Here is a 16729-nt window from a genome sequence, read left to right as displayed (position 1 = left end):
CCCCTGCGCGCTGCCCGCGCAGCCCCTCCGCCCGTCCGCCAGCCCGCTGCTCACCGACTGCGCGCCCGCCACGGTGGCCGCATGCTCCTCACTAAGGCCGGCCAATGGGCGCGGCGCGAGGATCCCGGCCGGCCAATGGGTGTGCCCCTTGGCTCGGGGGGGCGGGAGGCTCCGGGACCGGGCGGGGCGGGCTCCCGACCCCCTCCTCCCAGCCCCCCGCGCGGCCCAGGGATCGGCGCCCCCCATTGTCGTCTTCGCCGAGATGGCGGCTCTTTCTCTGGTCCCTCGCTCAGAAAGTAGGAGAACCTAAGACCTAGGCTCCCGACGGTCGAGAGAGGGAAAAGGCAGTTCACGTGTCTCCAGGGGTCCCCCCTTCCCCAAATCTCTCTGCCTGGGCGTCCTGCTCGCCACCCCCCCCCCCCCCCCCCCCCCCCCCCCCGGTCCCTGCCTGCTGAAAGCCCTGGTTGCTTCACTCACTTAACTAGTAAAGAGCTCTTTTCTGCTCGCTCCCCTGTGCCTCTGCTTTGTGCCTCCAGGCACCCAACACAGGGGACTTCTTTTAACTTGGAGCCTAGTGGAGCTGTGTGAATCACTACAGCTACCTGGTTCTGGCTGCAGCAAATCTGTCAACTCTTCATTGGCCGGAGAAGTCATTCTTTGGAGAGGCCCAAGTCCATTCTATCAGTGTCGCAGCTTACAATGAAATTTCTCTTTTCCTCTTGAAACCTCTCTTTACTTCGTTTTTCTATTTAGCTTTCTTACCTGCAGGTATACCAGTGATATTGTCACCGGACGGAGCTGAGGTTTAGTGACCTCACCTCCGTCCGGTGACAATGTCAGCCCAGCACCCTGTGAGTCGTATCCATGATGAGCAAGTCAGCTGGGTGCATGGTTTTTCCCAGGATGCTCACTGGGTTTAAGGTTGTTTGCGCAAGGCTTCTGCATCTGGACTAACACCTAGCTAGTGTGCCAGATCCTAGGTTGGGCACAGAGGCCACAAAGTGGGTTCCTGAGTGTCCCTGAGGGCCCACATGAGCTGTAAGTGTGACCTGGATTCAGGACATATATAAACCTCTTCCAGGGGAGTGAACGCCCTGCAGGGTCCAGCCCTCCAAAACATCAAGAGAAATGAGCTATAGCTGCTCATGGAAGGCCTTTGACCTTTTCTGGGGACCAGGAAAAGAACGTAGGCTTTCATTTGACTCTCTTAAAGATGGTCATAGTTGTCTCTCTTCTCAAAGCTTTACTTCAATTGTTCGGGGGGGGGGAAAGCCTCTTGTAGGTATGGTTAGCAAGCGGTCATGGACCATGAGTCAGAGCTCTGTGTCTGCCTGGCTTAATCTCTTTTTGGTAAAGGGAATTTATGTGCAGCATGAGAACTCAATAAAGCATAATCATGAATATTGCAGCTGTTAATTGACTAGTTATTGTTTCAGGTGCTGTGTTCAATACATCAAAGGGGAATTGATGGTGGCACAAAGATGTAATCTAATAACAAAGCTATGCTCATTGGCAATCCTGTAATTATCTGTGCAATTTATGAATAGAGGCTAGGCAAGCAAAACAAAACAACAAAAACTACCTACAAATGCCTAGATAATAGTGCCCTTCTTAAAAGTGCTACTTCTTAAAAATCATTTTTGGGTTGTTTCTCTAAAACAGGCTTTTGTAGTGATAATGAAAAGTTCAGCTTTAAACAATGCATATCGAATTTTTAGAAGAGTAACATTCCTAAAGGAAGAACGACGTAACGTAATTGCATTTTGGAGTATGGTGGTGTACAGAACTAGCCAGACCTTCACTTATGGTCGCGACTTCAGTTAGTGTATCAGGGAAAAAAGATGGCGGTGGCAAAGTGCGCGGCAGTCAAGTCCCAGCCCAGCCTGCGCGGGGGAGACCCGGGACGCGGCGGGGCCCACGCCACGTTGGTGGCCCCGCCCCCTGTGATCGCCCTCCAGAGCCGGGACGCCAGCGCCTGCTCCTTTAGGCCGCTCCATCTCAACAGTACTCTGATTGGTGGATCCGCGCACCCCGCCGAACTGATTGGCGGAACCGAGAGGTCGACTTCCGCCCCAAGCTCCGCAGCGGCTGTGGCGTGAGTTTGTGGCTGCTCGGCCTGGCCGCGGAACGCGGCGGGGGACATGCAGGACGGGCTTGGCCGCACAGGGGCACTCCAGGCGCCCGAGGTCCGCTTTGCCCTTTTCCACTTCAGTCGAGCATGTTCTTCAGAGCCCAGCTGAGGCGAATTCTGCAGCGAGTGCCCGGGAAGCAGCGACTCGGCATCTACAGGTTCCTGCCCTTTTTTTTTGTCCTGGGAGGAACAATGGAGTGGATCATGATTAAAGTGCGTGTGGGCCAGGAGACTTTCTGTAAGTGGGGGTGCAGTAAGCTTCCGTTTCCTTTCAGGAAGGCACGACTAGCAGGGATCTGTTTCCCTTGAGGGCATTACATTGCAGACTGCTGATTTCCTTCAGCACCGAGTTGCTTTTAAAACTGTGGTTGAAGGACAAGTGCCTTTCCATTCACTTTGCCACTGTTGGTTCAACTCTGGCCATATGCCCACCGGCCTCTTCTTCACCGCACACACTGGTGTCCAGCATTGTCACTTTTCCCGACACTTGGAGGACTCGTATCCCCAATCTCAGGCCGCCCTCCTCTCAAGCCTGCCCTTGAGCCTGCCAGTGAGTGGGCCTTAGGGAGAATCTTACAACAGAGGGGTGGATCCTGAGGATTTATAGAAATCCGTGTTAACGGCCTTCCCTCTCTGAGTTAATTGTCCCAAGCCTTGGAGAGCACTGGCCTGTCTGACTAAATACGCCCAATGTCTTTACGGAGCCATCATTGGCACCAGGTCTTTTGCTTGGGTCAGAGGCCCACCACTGCGAAAAGAACGCCTGGCATTGCTTTTCTGAGCACCACTTCTGGGCAGGCCAGTTCCTTTTCAGGACCTCTCAGCCCCTAGGCTATTTTGCTAGCCACTTTCCTGAAATACTTGTGAATTGCCAACTCTCATTTTTAAGGTATTACGTTAGTACTTCCTTCTGTTCATTATTCATCAATAGTGTGCATGTATGGATGAGTGGATGTGTGTGGTGCTGGAGTTTGAACTCAGTGCCACTAGCACCCTACCATTTAAGCCATTCCCCCAGTCCTTTGTTTTATATTTCAGATTGTTTTCCTTTTTTTTTTTGTCCAAGTAGGCCTATACTGATCCTTCTACTTAAGGCTTCTGAGAAGTTAGGATTAGGCACCATACTTACATTTTTTGTTGATTTTAGGGGGGAAGGGGGAATCTCCATAACTCTCTCCCAGGATAGCCTCAAACTACAGTCTTCTCATCTCCACCTCCCCAGTAACTGGGATTAACAGCAGTGTGTCACTGCCTCTGACTGACCACCCAAGAGGGGATCGAATGAACAAGGCAGGTCTCCACTCTGGAAGAGCTAATGGGAAAGACAGATCATACAGTTACCACTAGAGCTAGGGTGTAGCTGAGATGCTCAGGGATTGTAGGTGGGCATCTCACTGGACTAGATGGAAAACTTTTGTAAAAGCTACCATACAAAATAGGTTTTGCAGACTCAACCAAGTGGGAATGTCTGTGAAATTTTTGTGCCTTGTTTAGGAGGCCTTGTGGGTGCCGAGGGATGGAAGTAGATGATGAGAGCCAAGGGGTTAAGTGGTTAGAAAGGAACCTGGACAGGACCACAGTGGGATTAGTGAGCAGGATTGAAGGGTTTGATGGGGCTCATGTGGAAACACTGGTGGGAACACAGTCTGGGCTTGCATTTGAGAGAGGCTAGTGTCTAGGTTGGAGGTAGAAGGACTGAGTGATGTTGACAGCCCAGACATAATGCTGACAAAGCTTGATGATCAAGATGGAACATGGCTGCTACCTCTCTGAAGGTGGAGTGCTCAGGCAAGGTGACCTTCAGCTCCACTCAGGACATGCTGAGGTGGAGGTTTACAAATCTCAAACTCAAGAGACTGAACTGGATTAGAAATCTGGGTTTCTGTACCATTCACAAGTAAACCATAGTGAAGGCCAACCATTTTAGGATGACTTGAGTGGTCAGAGAAGGAAGTTAGGGACACCAGGAAGGTTTTCATAAATATGAAGTTAAGGAAATTTGAGTCTGTGAAGGAGTCTGTGAAGATAGCCCTTGGGGGTGGAGGTGTAGATATGCTCTTATGAAGATGGGAGTAGCCTTGGAGATTAGCTGAGAGTTCATTGTAGTAACTTATTTATGTAGAAAGAGTTCATGGCCATTCAGAGGTGAGTAAAGAAAGTTGAGGGTCTTCATTGAGAAAACTTGATTTCCAGACATGGCAGTAGATGGACTTAGGTACTGCTATCAAGGGTCATGGAGTAGGAAGTTGAATTAATCTCTGGCCTCTGGCCAGAGGGTGTGTGTATAAGTCAAGATATTGATGACTGTGAAGGAATATCATCCACTTTGCCAAGAGAGAATATGAAGGGAAAACGAAGAGCCAAGTATCTGGGGGAGAAGTTGATGAACTCCAAGGTGAAAGGGTAGAGAGGTTGTGGTTTAAGCAGAATTCCTTCCATACAGCATTGAAAAAGAAGAAGTCAGGAAGGCAAAGGGGGTTGGTTCTTTGTCTACAAGGGTAGTGGCAGTGTTTTTGAGAAGGTTCAGGATGGGACAAGGAGCCAGAGCAAGAGTCTAGTGTTTTTCAGTGACCAAATGGGTGTGTGTGATAGAGCAGGTGCCAGCCCAGGAAGAGAGTGACTGTTAAATGGCACAAGCCCTGTATAGCACTTTTTTTTGGGGGGGGGGTGTCACTCGTGGGCCTGAACTCTGGGCCTGGGTGCTGTCCCTCAGCTCTTCAGCTCAAGGCTAGTGCCCTACCACTTGAGCCACAACATCACGTCCTTCTTTTTCTGCTTATGTGGTGCTGAGGAATTGAACTCAGGGCCTCATGCATACAAGGCAAGCACGCTACTGCTGAACCACCTTCCCAGCTCAAAATGGCACAAGCCCTGAAGGAAGAATTTTTAAAGGAAGAGGGACCTCGGCATGGCATAGGTGGCAGAGTGTCTGTTGAACAAGCACAGGCCCTGAATTCAAAATCCAGTAAAACAGTAAGAGTCAGGCTGGTGTCTCATACCCATAGTCCTATGTGCTTAGAGTGAGATTGAGGATTGTGTAGGAAAGTGAGACTATTTCTACCAAAAAGCTGGGAGTAGAGCTGTGGCTCAAGTGGTAGAGCACTAGCCTTGGGAAAAGAACAAAAACAAAAACCTCAGGAATAGTGCGCGTGCGCACATGCGCACACGCACACTCGTGTGCAACCTAAAAAGCAAGAGGATTAAAAAAAAATGAAGACAGCAATCACAGTCTGGAAAAACAGCAGCTGAGAAGGAAACTGACTTCCCCTCCTTATGCTGAGGTTGTGGGGTATGGAAAAGGGAGCCAGCACATCACTTCAGGGTATGAAGTACCTTTGAGGGGCCAGGTCCATTAAGTATTATTTTATTTTTTTAATTTTAATTTATTTATTTTTTGGGTCCGGTCGTGGGGCCTGAACTCTGGGCCTGGGCGTTGTCCCTCAGTTCTTCAGCTCAAGGCTAGTGCTCTACCACTTGAGCCACAGTGCCACTCCCGGCTTTTTTCTTTTTGCTTATGTGGTGCTGAGGAATCAAACCCATGGTTTCATGTATACAAGGCAAGCGCTCTACCACTGAGCCACCTTCCCAGCCCAATTAAGTATTATTTTAGAGAGAACAGAAATCATAAGTGGGAAGGAAGTGAAGGAATGCTGAAACATTACCAAGAGGTGTGTCAGAATGTTTCTACCAAAGTCTAGAACTCCACTAACTAGTATTCATTCAACTAGTTTTAAGTCTGTTTTGCCCTTGGGTTAAACACTGAGATTCAGAAATAGATGACAAACTTAAGCCTGTTGGTTGAATCACTCAGACTTGAGTATGTTATAAAAGCCCTGTTTTCTGACAATCTAAGCAAAATTTTTGTTTGATACAGATGATGTCTACCGTAGAAAAGCCTCAGAAAGACAGTATCAGAGAAGGCTGGAAGAAGCATCAGAGACTGAACTTCAGCAGCCAATAAAGTGAATATATGAATTTTCATGACTGGTTTCAGCTCCTTTAGAAATGTACTCTTCAGAACTGTTCTTGCTTGTCTAGCATCTGCACATTACTCCAAGAATTGCCTTTACAATGATTTTTCAGTTTTGTTGTCTCTACCAAACTCACTATTGGACAGTACTTGTCAGAAAATTACACTTCCTTCATTTACACTTAATGAGCATTTATTTTGGGCAGTACTATGGTTTGAATTTAGGATCTTGTGCTTGCTAGATAGGTGTTCTTCCACTTGAGCCACAATCCCATCCCTTTTTGGCTTTTTAAAATAGGGTCTGGCTGTTTGCCTAGTTGGCCTAAACTACAATTTTCCTATTTATACTTTTCCCATAGCTGAGATGACAAGTGGGAACCACCATGTGCATCTTCTTATTGGGTTGAGATATGGTCTTAAGAACGTTTTGCCTGTGCTGGCTTCCTACTGTTATCCTTCCAATCTGAGCCTCCCCAGTAGCTAATCCACTATTCCTGGCTTGTTTAAGGCAACAAATGGTAACCTTACCTCTCTTTCATTCCTTTTTCTTTCTCTCTCTCCTTTCTTCCCTGCCTTTTTTTTGATCGTGGGGCTTGAACTCAAGGCCTACGTGCTGTCCCTGAGCTCTTTTTGCTCAGGCTCTACCATTTTGAGCCACAGCACCACTTCCAGTTTTCTGGTAGTTAACTGGAGATAATCTTGTGGACTTTCTGCCAGGGCTGTCTTTGAACCATGATCCTCAGATCTCAGCCTCTTTAGTTAGGTTTATAGGTGTGAGCCACTGGTGCTGGCTTTTCTTTTTCAGAATTCAAACTAGATCATAGACATGACTTTAAAAAAAAACAATCTCTTTGCAAAATTGTCAAAACTAAGATAATTATGCAATTATATTTCTGCCTGTTACCAGCCCATAAACTTCTTGCTAGGGTTGTGGCAATTCCTGACTTACTACATTGCTCATGCTAGTTCTCTGTAAACTTCCTTACACAAGAGTTTAGGAACTCCATGATTCATACCCCTTTATGATGAGAATGCTGCTAACGACAACTATACATAGTGGAAAGCATCCAGACTATCTGGCAATTTGACTCAACCTAAGTGTAGTCACTGGTAAAAAGGTAAAGGCATTTTTACATGCTTAGACAACCATATCCAACATGTTTTTAAACAAGAATATCAACATTCTAAATAAGATTAAGCTGGATGCTGTGGCTCACACCTGTAACCCTAGTTACTTAGAAGACTTAGATCTGAGGATTGAGGTTCAAAGCCAGCTCAGGCAGGAAAGTCTATGAGACTCTCATCTCCTTAACTACCAAAAAAGCCAGAAGTGGAGCAATGCTTACGTGGTAGAGTACCAGCCTTGAGCACAAAAGCTCAGGGACAGCACCCAGGCCTTGAGTGCAAGTCCCAAGAATGGCACAGAAAAACACACTAAATCTCAAATCAGTAGAATTCACTATTGGAAAGAAATAAGCAAGCTGATGTTTAAGGCCACAGGTTGTCTTCAAGATAATTATCTCAGCCATTAATATATCTTATAATTTTCCTAATCTAAATTTGTCCATTAGTGTTAGGACCAATCCAATGTAAACAAAGGCCCAGTGATTACTCATATTTCATCAAAGCATTAACTACAGCAAGTTCAGCTCATTGTTAAGAGGTGGCTTGGGTATGAAGGCCAGTGATGACAGACAAAACCATGAGTGCTTCGTAATATGCCCAGTTGTTTAAAGTTGTAACCTTAATCTCAGAGACACTGCTACATAAGAAGATATGATTCTCAATTATGTAGCCACTTTTTTACCCTGTTACTGGGTGTGGGGCTTGAACTCAGGGCTTGGGCTGCTATCCCTAAGATTTTTTGCCCAAAGCTTGTACTCCACTATTTAAGCCACAGCTCCACTTTCAGTTTTTCTGTGGTTAACTGGAGAGCCTCATAGACTTTTCTGCTCAGGCTGGCTTTGAACTGTGATCCTCAAATCTCAGCTTCCTGGGTAGCTACAATTACAGGAATGAGCCCCTGGCGCCTGGCCATATCAACACATTTTGTGTGTTCTTCACACTCCCAGTTTTAGAAATTGAGGCTGGGAGCCAGTGGCTCATGCCTGTAATCCTAGCTACTTAGGAGGCTGAGATCTGAGGATCACGGTTCAAAGTCAGCCCTGACAGGAAGTCTATCTCTTTTCTCCAATTAACCACCAGAAAATTGGAAGTGGCGCTGTGGCTCAAGTGGCTGAGCATTAGGCTTGAACTAAAGAGCTCAGGAACAGCACCCAGGCCCAGAGTTCAAGACCTATGACTGAGCGGGGGGGGGCAGGGAGGGGAGAAAGGAAGTGTTTTGACACACAGAATATGCCATGTCTTTTATTAATAGTAACTGCCAGTGAAATTACTAGCCAGCATCTGCATCTGGTGTGATTTCTTCCCTGAGCAATCTCCCTGCTGCCTCTCGATTCTGTTATTCTCTAGGGTTCTTCCTCCCCCCCACCACATCCCCAGCCATGTTTTCCCCATCAGAATTATATTAAAAGGACAAGTTTGAAAATGGCAGTATAATGTAACATTTTTTTCTTCAGTACTGTAGATCAAAGCCAGAGCTTTGCATTCATGTATTCTACCATTTGACCATGTTCTCAACTCATTTATATTTCATCTTTGAGATGGAGTTTTACTGATTTTGCCAGGCTAGCCAAGAACTCAAGGTCCTCCTGCCAAATAGCAGTGATTATAGATGTGTGCCACCATGGCAAGCTGATAGATTAACATCTGACTTTAAAACAAGTAGACTAGCAAATCAATTATTGTATTTAGCAAATCAATTATTGTATTTAATGTGAGATACATTTCTTTGAGCACATTTGCTTTTTTTTTTTTTTTGCCAGTTGTGGGGCCTAAACTCTGGGCCTGGACACTGTTCCTTAGCTCTTCAGCTCAAGGCTAATGCCCTACCACTTGAGCCACAGTACCACTTCTGGCTTTTTCTGCTTATGTGGTGCTGAGGAATCAAACCCAGAGCCTCATGCATGCAAGGCAAACACTCTACTCCTGAGCCACCTTCCCAGCCCAGCATATTTGTCTTTAACTGCCTCAAAAAAAAAAAAAATCAGTGCTAAATGCTAACCAGACACTTGAGTACCACTGAGTCACATTTCCCTAGGAATGACCCCTGGGGGGGGGGGGAATCCTTTCATAACCTTCTGTAATGCTAACCTACTTAGATACTTGAACTATAAGTAATTTAAAGGTCACAATTCTGATTACAGTATGGCAGTGCCCCCTAGTGTGAATTACAAGGCAAAAAATTCAACAGATTTAAAAAGCTGTAACAGAGCTAGGAACTGCTGGCACATATACCTGTAATTTTAGATACTCCCGGAGGCTGAGATCTGAGGATCTAGGTGTAAAGCCATTGGGGGCAGAAAAATCTGAGACATGTTTTTGTTTTAAAAGTGGCCCAGCCCTGAGCAAGAAAAGGTGATCAAGAGCTCTACTCTTAAGAGTTCAAGCCCTAGTACTGGCACTTAAAAAAAGTAAAACAAAACAAAAACCCACTTATTTTAGAATGATATATACTTAATTAGCATTGTTGTTAGAAGTCTACCTCCAGTGTAGTGCTGGAAAAAAACATGGGCTTTGGAACTTTACTGTTAGCACTTGAGTTGAGGATAGTGCATTGAATGATAAAATTATAACAAAGCTACTTGTACAACTAGCAGGTCCATTTTGTGTTACCTAAATCATTGTTGTTACACTTAATTACACGAGTCTTTTTTCTTTTTCTTTTTTTCCCTTGGTGCCAACACTGGGACTTGGACTGGGCCTATCACTCTTGCTAGGGTTTTTAACTCATGGTTAGTGTTCTACCACTTGAACCATATCTCCATCTCCAGCTTTTACGGGTTAACTAGAAATAAAAATCTCTTGGATTTGTCTGCCTATGCTGGCTTTGCAACCTTGGTTCTCATATCTCAGCCTACTGAGTAGCTAGGATTGTAGATATGAGCCACTAGCGCTTAGCAGCTCTTTTGTACATGTAAGATTTTCACACTGTGAGTTACCCTTTAATAAAAATGAACTTTCAGACTATGTGTTTTCCAAAGCAATTTCTCTCCTATAAAGCAATTATCAGTGCTTAGACTTCACACATACTAAATAATTTAAGAGACCCTGCCACATTTATGTGCAATCTTTAAGACATAAATACTATATAAAACTCTAAATAGGAAAAAGTCATTGTTATTAGTTTGCTCGGTAATGAACTTTCATTAGCTGAATTATCATACTTCCAAACTAAAAAGGAAAAGAAATACTTCTCACAGTGATCAGCTGCTATGTTTCTACATCAGTGACTGCTCATGGACACAGATGGAAGTACAGTCCTACATTCTCAGAACAGAAACACAGGGATTTGCAAAGTGATATTAGAGGAAAACAGTTGGTTAATCTTTTACTAACATTTTGTATTAAAAGTATGGTAACATTTAAAGACATACCTAGGCCACCTGTTTCCTCTGGTCACAGACAAACTATTTGAAGTGAGTTATCCTGCATTCTAATAGAGGACATATTTCCCTCACCTTTTGTCCTCTACTTTGCTCTTCATTTTTTTTTTTTTTTTTTTTGCAGAAAAGACCATTTTTTTGGGTCATGGGGCTTGAATTCAGGGCCTGGGTGCTGTCCCTGGGCTCTTTTGCTCAAGGCTAGCACTCTACCACTTTGAGCCACAATGCCACTGTTGGTTTTCTGGTCATTAGTTGTAGATAAGAGTGTCACAGACTTTCCTGCCCAGGCTGGCTTTGAATTGTGATCTTCAGATCTCAACCTCCTGAGTAGCCAGGATTACAGGTGAGAGCCACCAGCGCCTAGCTTTCATTTCTTTATTTTTGGCAGTACTAAGGTTTGAACTCAGGGCCTTGAGCTTACTTAACGGTGGCTCTACCACTTAAGCCATACCTCTAGCCCTTCAATTTCAATTTTTAACCTGCATTTCTGCCATGCTTCTAATCCTAATAAGTATAGGGGACTTCAGGCTGCATTTTACCATATTCAGATTCTATGGTAACACATCTGAGCTCCCAACCAGGGGTTTGCACATTGACTTTGACCTCCACCAAAGGGGTGTCCTTTCCTCAAATCTGAAGCCATATCATCATGGCATGAAATTAGGGCTTATAGAACTTCTCTTCAGTGTGCCCAAAACTAACATCTTACACAGGTTTAACAGAACAACCAAACCTGGTTAATCCAAATCACTTTGCAAACTCTGTTTTTATTTGGATTAAAAAGCCTTAGAACAAACATATGACACATACATGTTTAAAGACTAGTTACCACTTAAACCTCAGATGATGATAATACAGAAATAAGAATAAAACAAGTTTTAATCAGGTCTGGAAATGTTCAAACTCAAAGTCATTATTATCAATTTGGGGATGGTACATAAGAGTCCCACCTCTTTTTCCTCATAGGAGGAGGATGGGTTAAAAAAAAATAAAAACAAAGGCCTTTAAAAAAACCAGTTGGCTGTCATTCTATTTTAAATCTATGGCCATCCCCACAACAAAATTCTCCACAGGAACTCACATTTTGAAACACTTAGGCCATTATGTTTTCTGAGCCACATTGTAGTTCCTAAAAATGCAGGAGAGGAATTAAAAAAAAAAAAAAGGATGTATAGTTTACTTATAGTTTCTTATGTCAGATTTTTTTTTTCCTGGAAGATGGTTGACCTTAAATCTTCTATCCTAAATACCAATATTCTCCAAGTTAGTATATAGAAAAACATGATTCTAAAATAAATATTTTTTTTCTTTTAAGTTAACTAGGGCCTGCCTAATAACACCCTGGGCTGGTTTTGCACTGCCTTAGAGCTCCTGGCTGGTTCCTGGCTCCTGGTTCCTCCTGCACTGTGCAGGGAAAGGAATCTGGAGGAGTGCTCTGGCTTCTAATGCCCCAATGGCCCATGGTGAACAGTTCTTAGAGGCTTTCCAAGAAAGTCATCCAGACCTTAAAAAGGGTATAAAATGAATGCATGAAATAAATAAATAATTTAACCAAAATTAAGTTTCAGGTTCTTTGGTGTAATTCAAGGATATCTAGAAAGAAAAGAATCTGATTGCATTATATACTCCATGATGAATCAATGGTCCAAATAATCAGCAACTAGAAGAGATCTATCTGATTTCATGTTAACAATAGGTACTGACATACTGAAAATTTAAAATTCTTTCAAATGCTTAATGCAAATTGAGATCCAGTGGTTGACTAGTGGCAATCAAGTTACAAGGGCCTCCAGTATTTAAAGTATCTCGATACAAGAGACTTTTCCCTATTTTGTACTACTCCTTTGCCCTCATGATTTATTAAGTAGGATAACTATATATGTGGGTATGTAGAACAGATTAAAAGAATTAAAAGTATCCTTTGAAAGTTATACTCTCTCATCAGACAAACAGCAGTGGAAATGCCATAACATACCTACTCTGCTAGAATATGGCAAGTTTCAGAGATCATCACCAAGTGAAATAATGTTTCATGTTGGTAGTTTCCTACTGTCTGAGAATCATATACTGCTTCAAAATGTTTATTCTAGGGCCATATAAGAAAATCACCAAATCTCTAGGTGTTTGGGATCAGTAATGGTCTTTTTTTTTTTTTAGTGAATATTTTCTTAAAATAATGATTCTCTTCTATAATTCAAAAGCACAATATAAATTTAAAAACATATTTTAGAAAATATCCAATTTCTGGTTGAGAATTACAACCATGACACTTGGAAGGAAAAAGAAATACCACAACTGAAAATAAAGAAATAAAGAATAGAAAACATTTGCATGCAGGCAATCTACCCTTTCACAATTAGCTCACGATATTGTTTAGAAACAAATACATACTTCCTTTCTTATATTAGGGGATATGCTTCAAAATAAATCTCCATGTTTTTACCCCAATGCTTTCTTCAAGATGAATGTCAATGTTTTGCAATGTAAAAGATTTAAAATTTCAAAGAATCTAACATGTATAGGCATAAACTGTGAACTCATTATAAACAGAACAAATGTACTTTTAAACTTACCTGCCAATACTAAATATAATTCAGGGCTTCGCACATGTTCTGCAAAAATCACTGACATCACAGATATCTAATTCACCACAAGAAAAACTGCTTTCCCTCCAGCTATCTAGGAGATATACTAACGGCAAATAAATGCACAGCACTGACTGTAGATTTATGTAGAGGGCCTCTGAGTTAATATAGCAAAGGTGCCATGTCTGCCAAATATCTATAATCTAAATAGCAACCTTTCAAAGAAAGCACTTCACTTTTATCTGTAAGAAACAGCCTTTGCAGAAAGTGGCTTAAGATATTCAGGCACATGAAACATACATTTATATTCCCCTCTCTAAGATGTAAACTAGGACCAACTTCACATTTCATTGTCAATTTACACTAATCTGTAAACTCTTTTTTTTTTCATTTGTTTGTTCATATATATATCACAAAACCCCCAAAAACAAGAGAAAAAACAAACCCTAAGCCAAGACAAAACCTTTGATGGTTTAAGTCCCATGGCAACAAGTAAAAAGATAAAACTAGAATTCTACATATACAACCAATTATGAAACTGGTTTTAAACAAAGGAAACATATGCAAAAAAATCTATGTATTTGATAAAGTCAACTTAATATAACAAAACCAAATTGAAATAGCTTATTAAAAGTGTCCTTATATAAAAATGGCATTATGATGTACAGTAAAATGCAATAAAAATTGTCATCCTTTGTTCCTCCCCCCACCCCCAGTAACTAAAATGGCTACTGTTCCACAACTCTTTATGCTTCTATAAAAGAAACGTAATGATGTGTTAAACATTTTCTAGGTTGTATGCTTGGCGAATGTTGAGGGTGTCTCGAAGCATCAAATCCCGTAGGCGCCAGAGGGCGTCTGCCATGGTAGTATGGGCCCCTTTACTTTTGAGCCAGTGAGATGGTAGACGGCTCTCCTGTTCTTTTGACAAATGGATATCCCGTCTTCGAGCTGAAAATTAAAATGCAGAGAATCAAAAATTAGAATTTTTTTTTGGTCATGAGGCTTGAACTCTGGGCCTGGACACTGTCCCTCAGCACTTCAGCTCAAGGCTAGCGCTCTACCACTTGAGCCACAGCACCACTTCTGAAAATTAGAATTTAAGGTGATGAAACTCACTGTTTTTTAAGGGTCGATAGATGTATTACAACATAAAACATGCTAGATCCTGGTGGCTCACACCTGTAATCCTATTAGCTACTCAGGAGGCTGAGATCTGAGGATCATGGTTTGAAACCAGCCTGACAAAAGAGTCTCTAAGACTCTTACCTCCAATTAACTACCAAAAAAGCCAGGAGAGCTGTGTCTCAAATGGAGCACTAACTAGCCTTGAGCAAAAGAGCTCAGAGACAGCACCCAAACCCTGAGTTCAAGCCCTAGCAAAAACAAAAAACAAAACAAAAAAAATCACCATAAAACCATATTTATTAAATATTATTCATTTTAGGTGTAGAGTATATCCAAACAAATTTCTTTCCTTCCTTTTTGTTTCTTCCTTTTTCTTCTGATAAAATGAATAAATCATCCTTCTAACTTTGGAGAAAAAGAAAAGGGAATGTTTGTTGTACAAGAGCCAATAGCAGCAACAGGAATAAGAGGAAGAATGTATATTAATTATAAAGTTTTATTTTTCTTGTGCTGGTACTGGAGCTTGAACTCAAGGCCTCATGTTCTTGTTCAGCTTTTTCACTCATTGCTGGTGCTCTACCACCTAAGCTACACCTCTACTGGCTTTCTGTTGGTTAAATGGAGATAAGAGTCTTGCTGCTTTGTCTTCCTGGGCTGGCTGTGAACTGCAATCCCCAGACCTAAGCCTCCTGAGTAGCTAGGATTTCAAGCATTGACCTTGTCACAAAGACTTACCATAGGAAGGATATTTCTTACCTGCCAAAGTTTGGTCCCATTTGCTAATGCTGTTGGACTCAGCACTGAGTCCTTCAATGTATTTCAGATAGGCTTCTGAGTGGAGAAGCCTCTGGGTCTTCGGTGGGGGAGCCACAAATATGGGTGTTGTTGGCTGCTGTATGACAGGGGGACCAGCTGGGTGTGGGCTAGGATATGGAGGTGGTGCCTGCTGTCCTGGAGGCCCTAAAACTCCCACCTGAAAGAGCACAGTACCACATGGTAAGACAAAAAAGTAGTTCATATATGTTCTAGAAGGACGATGATTAAGACTTCTGTTGAGTCCTAAGAAAACCAAAGTGGGACTGAGGATGGGGGCCCTTACCTGTTGTCCATATGGACTTCCACCTGGTGCTGGAGTCCCCACCATAGGGGCCACTCCTTGGTTCATCACACCTATAATTCAGAAGGTAATGGCACAATTAGAAGATTCAGGTTGAGCTGATTGAAAAATTACTGTCTGATAAGAAATGATGGCATTTATAAGGTCAACATCTGTACCTTTGCCCTTCAGTGTTGATAGAATCCTAAGTGCCCCAAACAGGACAAAAAGCTTACAAGTGATCTTTATAAAATTCTAGTATTTCCCTGGGTAAGTTAGATTACAAGGTACTACATTGTCTTGCAACTGGAGCCTGTGTTGAATTTCACTGGGAATGGCACTGAAACCAGGCTCATTAGTAAGCAATATGCTACGATAGCAAGGACACAAGAGAAATGGCTGTGAAAGTGCAGTTAAATGAGCTTTGGGTAGGCTAGAAGGCACTGCTTTGCTGTCCTCTTGTAGTTTACCAGCACCTGCTTCTACCTGAAGTCACTAATGTTGGCAGAGAAAGGATACTTCAATGATGCAGAACTGGAGTAGCCTTGCTGCTGTTGTTTCAAGTGTGAATATAATAAAGGAACAGAGAAAGACTTCGTGTGTTATGTCTCTGATAATAATTTAGTAAACTTCCCTGGATGAATGATCATGACCAATTGTTGTCTCACAGGAATGAACTGATTAATATCTGAGACAATTTTTACCTCAGGATCATCCATTTGATATTCCAATAAAACACAGAAATAGGTACGGGAGCCACCCCATTCGTAAAAACTTAAAAACAGCTCAGTATTCTCAAATTCAGAGTTGTAAGCGTCTTTTTACTTGTAAAGAGACAGAGTAAATAAAAATAGGCTTGTGTTAAAAAATAGGATTTTTAATATTCCAAATACTCAGAAGTTTATCTGGATCAACATAGAAGGATCCTGAGGATTACTTGTGAATGAAAAGGTGGTGGTGGATAAGCTACTGCTCCAACAACACACCAGTAGCCTCTGGCCACTACTTTTGTACACTTACCCCCTCCTTAAACTCTATAAGCTGCCTACATCATTGCTATGCAGGGCAGCACAAGTGAAATCAGCAAACTCTTCTGCTTCCTCATTTACAAGTGCAATGCCAGAGGCAGCCAGTGAGCATATGAACTGAGATAGCAGCTGCTCCCTGAATCCATGGCTACTCAAAATCAGCCCAGACATATGCATGCACAAATCAAAGAGTCCTTCCCCTGTTCCCCCGACTATAACCATATATGTTGTGCTTCCTTCAAATGTCATTTTGGATGCGAAGGAGGATGATATGCCCCAATACCCA

General features: G+C 42.7%; 3 protein-coding genes across 15 annotated transcripts in view; 1 reads left to right on the top strand and 2 right to left on the bottom strand.

Annotated features, from left to right (window-relative positions):
- Nt5dc2 (5'-nucleotidase domain containing 2) overlaps window positions 1–246 on the bottom strand; it is an 8919-nt gene extending 8673 nt beyond the window's left edge. The window contains exon 1 of the mRNA XM_013030724.1: window positions 55–246. Coding sequence (XP_012886178.1) covers window positions 55–246 — 192 coding nt within the window. The remainder of the gene's footprint in view (window positions 1–54) is intronic.
- Window positions 247–2042: 1796 nt separating this feature from the next.
- On the top strand, window positions 2043–6112 carry Smim4 (small integral membrane protein 4). The gene is made up of 2 exons (XM_013030731.1): window positions 2043–2369; window positions 6006–6112. The coding sequence occupies exons 1-2, from the start codon at window positions 2219–2221 to the stop codon at window positions 6095–6097; spliced, it is 243 nt and encodes an 80-aa protein (XP_012886185.1). The 5' UTR covers window positions 2043–2218; the 3' UTR covers window positions 6098–6112.
- Window positions 6113–11353: 5241 nt separating this feature from the next.
- Window positions 11354–16729, bottom strand: part of Pbrm1 (polybromo 1) — a 123086-nt gene continuing 117710 nt past the window's right edge. For all 13 annotated transcript variants that reach the window (XM_013030760.1, XM_013030767.1, XM_013030769.1 and 10 more), the window contains 3 exons: window positions 15419–15489; window positions 15076–15292; window positions 11354–14142 (listed from right to left, as the gene is read on the bottom strand). In XM_013030760.1, the coding sequence (XP_012886214.1) occupies window positions 13970–14142; window positions 15076–15292; window positions 15419–15489 (461 nt within the window). In that variant the 3' untranslated portion in view covers window positions 11354–13969. The remainder of the gene's footprint in view (window positions 14143–15075; window positions 15293–15418; window positions 15490–16729) is intronic.

This window comes from Dipodomys ordii, unplaced genomic scaffold (genome assembly GCF_000151885.1).
Source record: "Dipodomys ordii isolate 6190 unplaced genomic scaffold, Dord_2.0 Scaffold132, whole genome shotgun sequence".
Classification (NCBI taxonomy): Eukaryota; Metazoa; Chordata; class Mammalia; order Rodentia; family Heteromyidae; genus Dipodomys; species Dipodomys ordii.
The sequence above is the reverse complement of the archived record's forward strand: the minus strand, read 5'-3'. Positions and strand labels throughout refer to the sequence as shown.

Excerpts from the sequence above, each read along its gene's own strand:
- Smim4 (XM_013030731.1), top strand. The coding sequence starts at position 2,219 with ATGTTCTTCAGAGCCCAGCTGAGGCGAATTCTGCAGCGAGTGCCCGGG. Across the intron at positions 2,370-6,005 it reads TGTGGGCCAGGAGACTTTCT|ATGATGTCTACCGTAGAAAA; the intron begins GTAAGTGGGGGT and ends TGTTTGATACAG.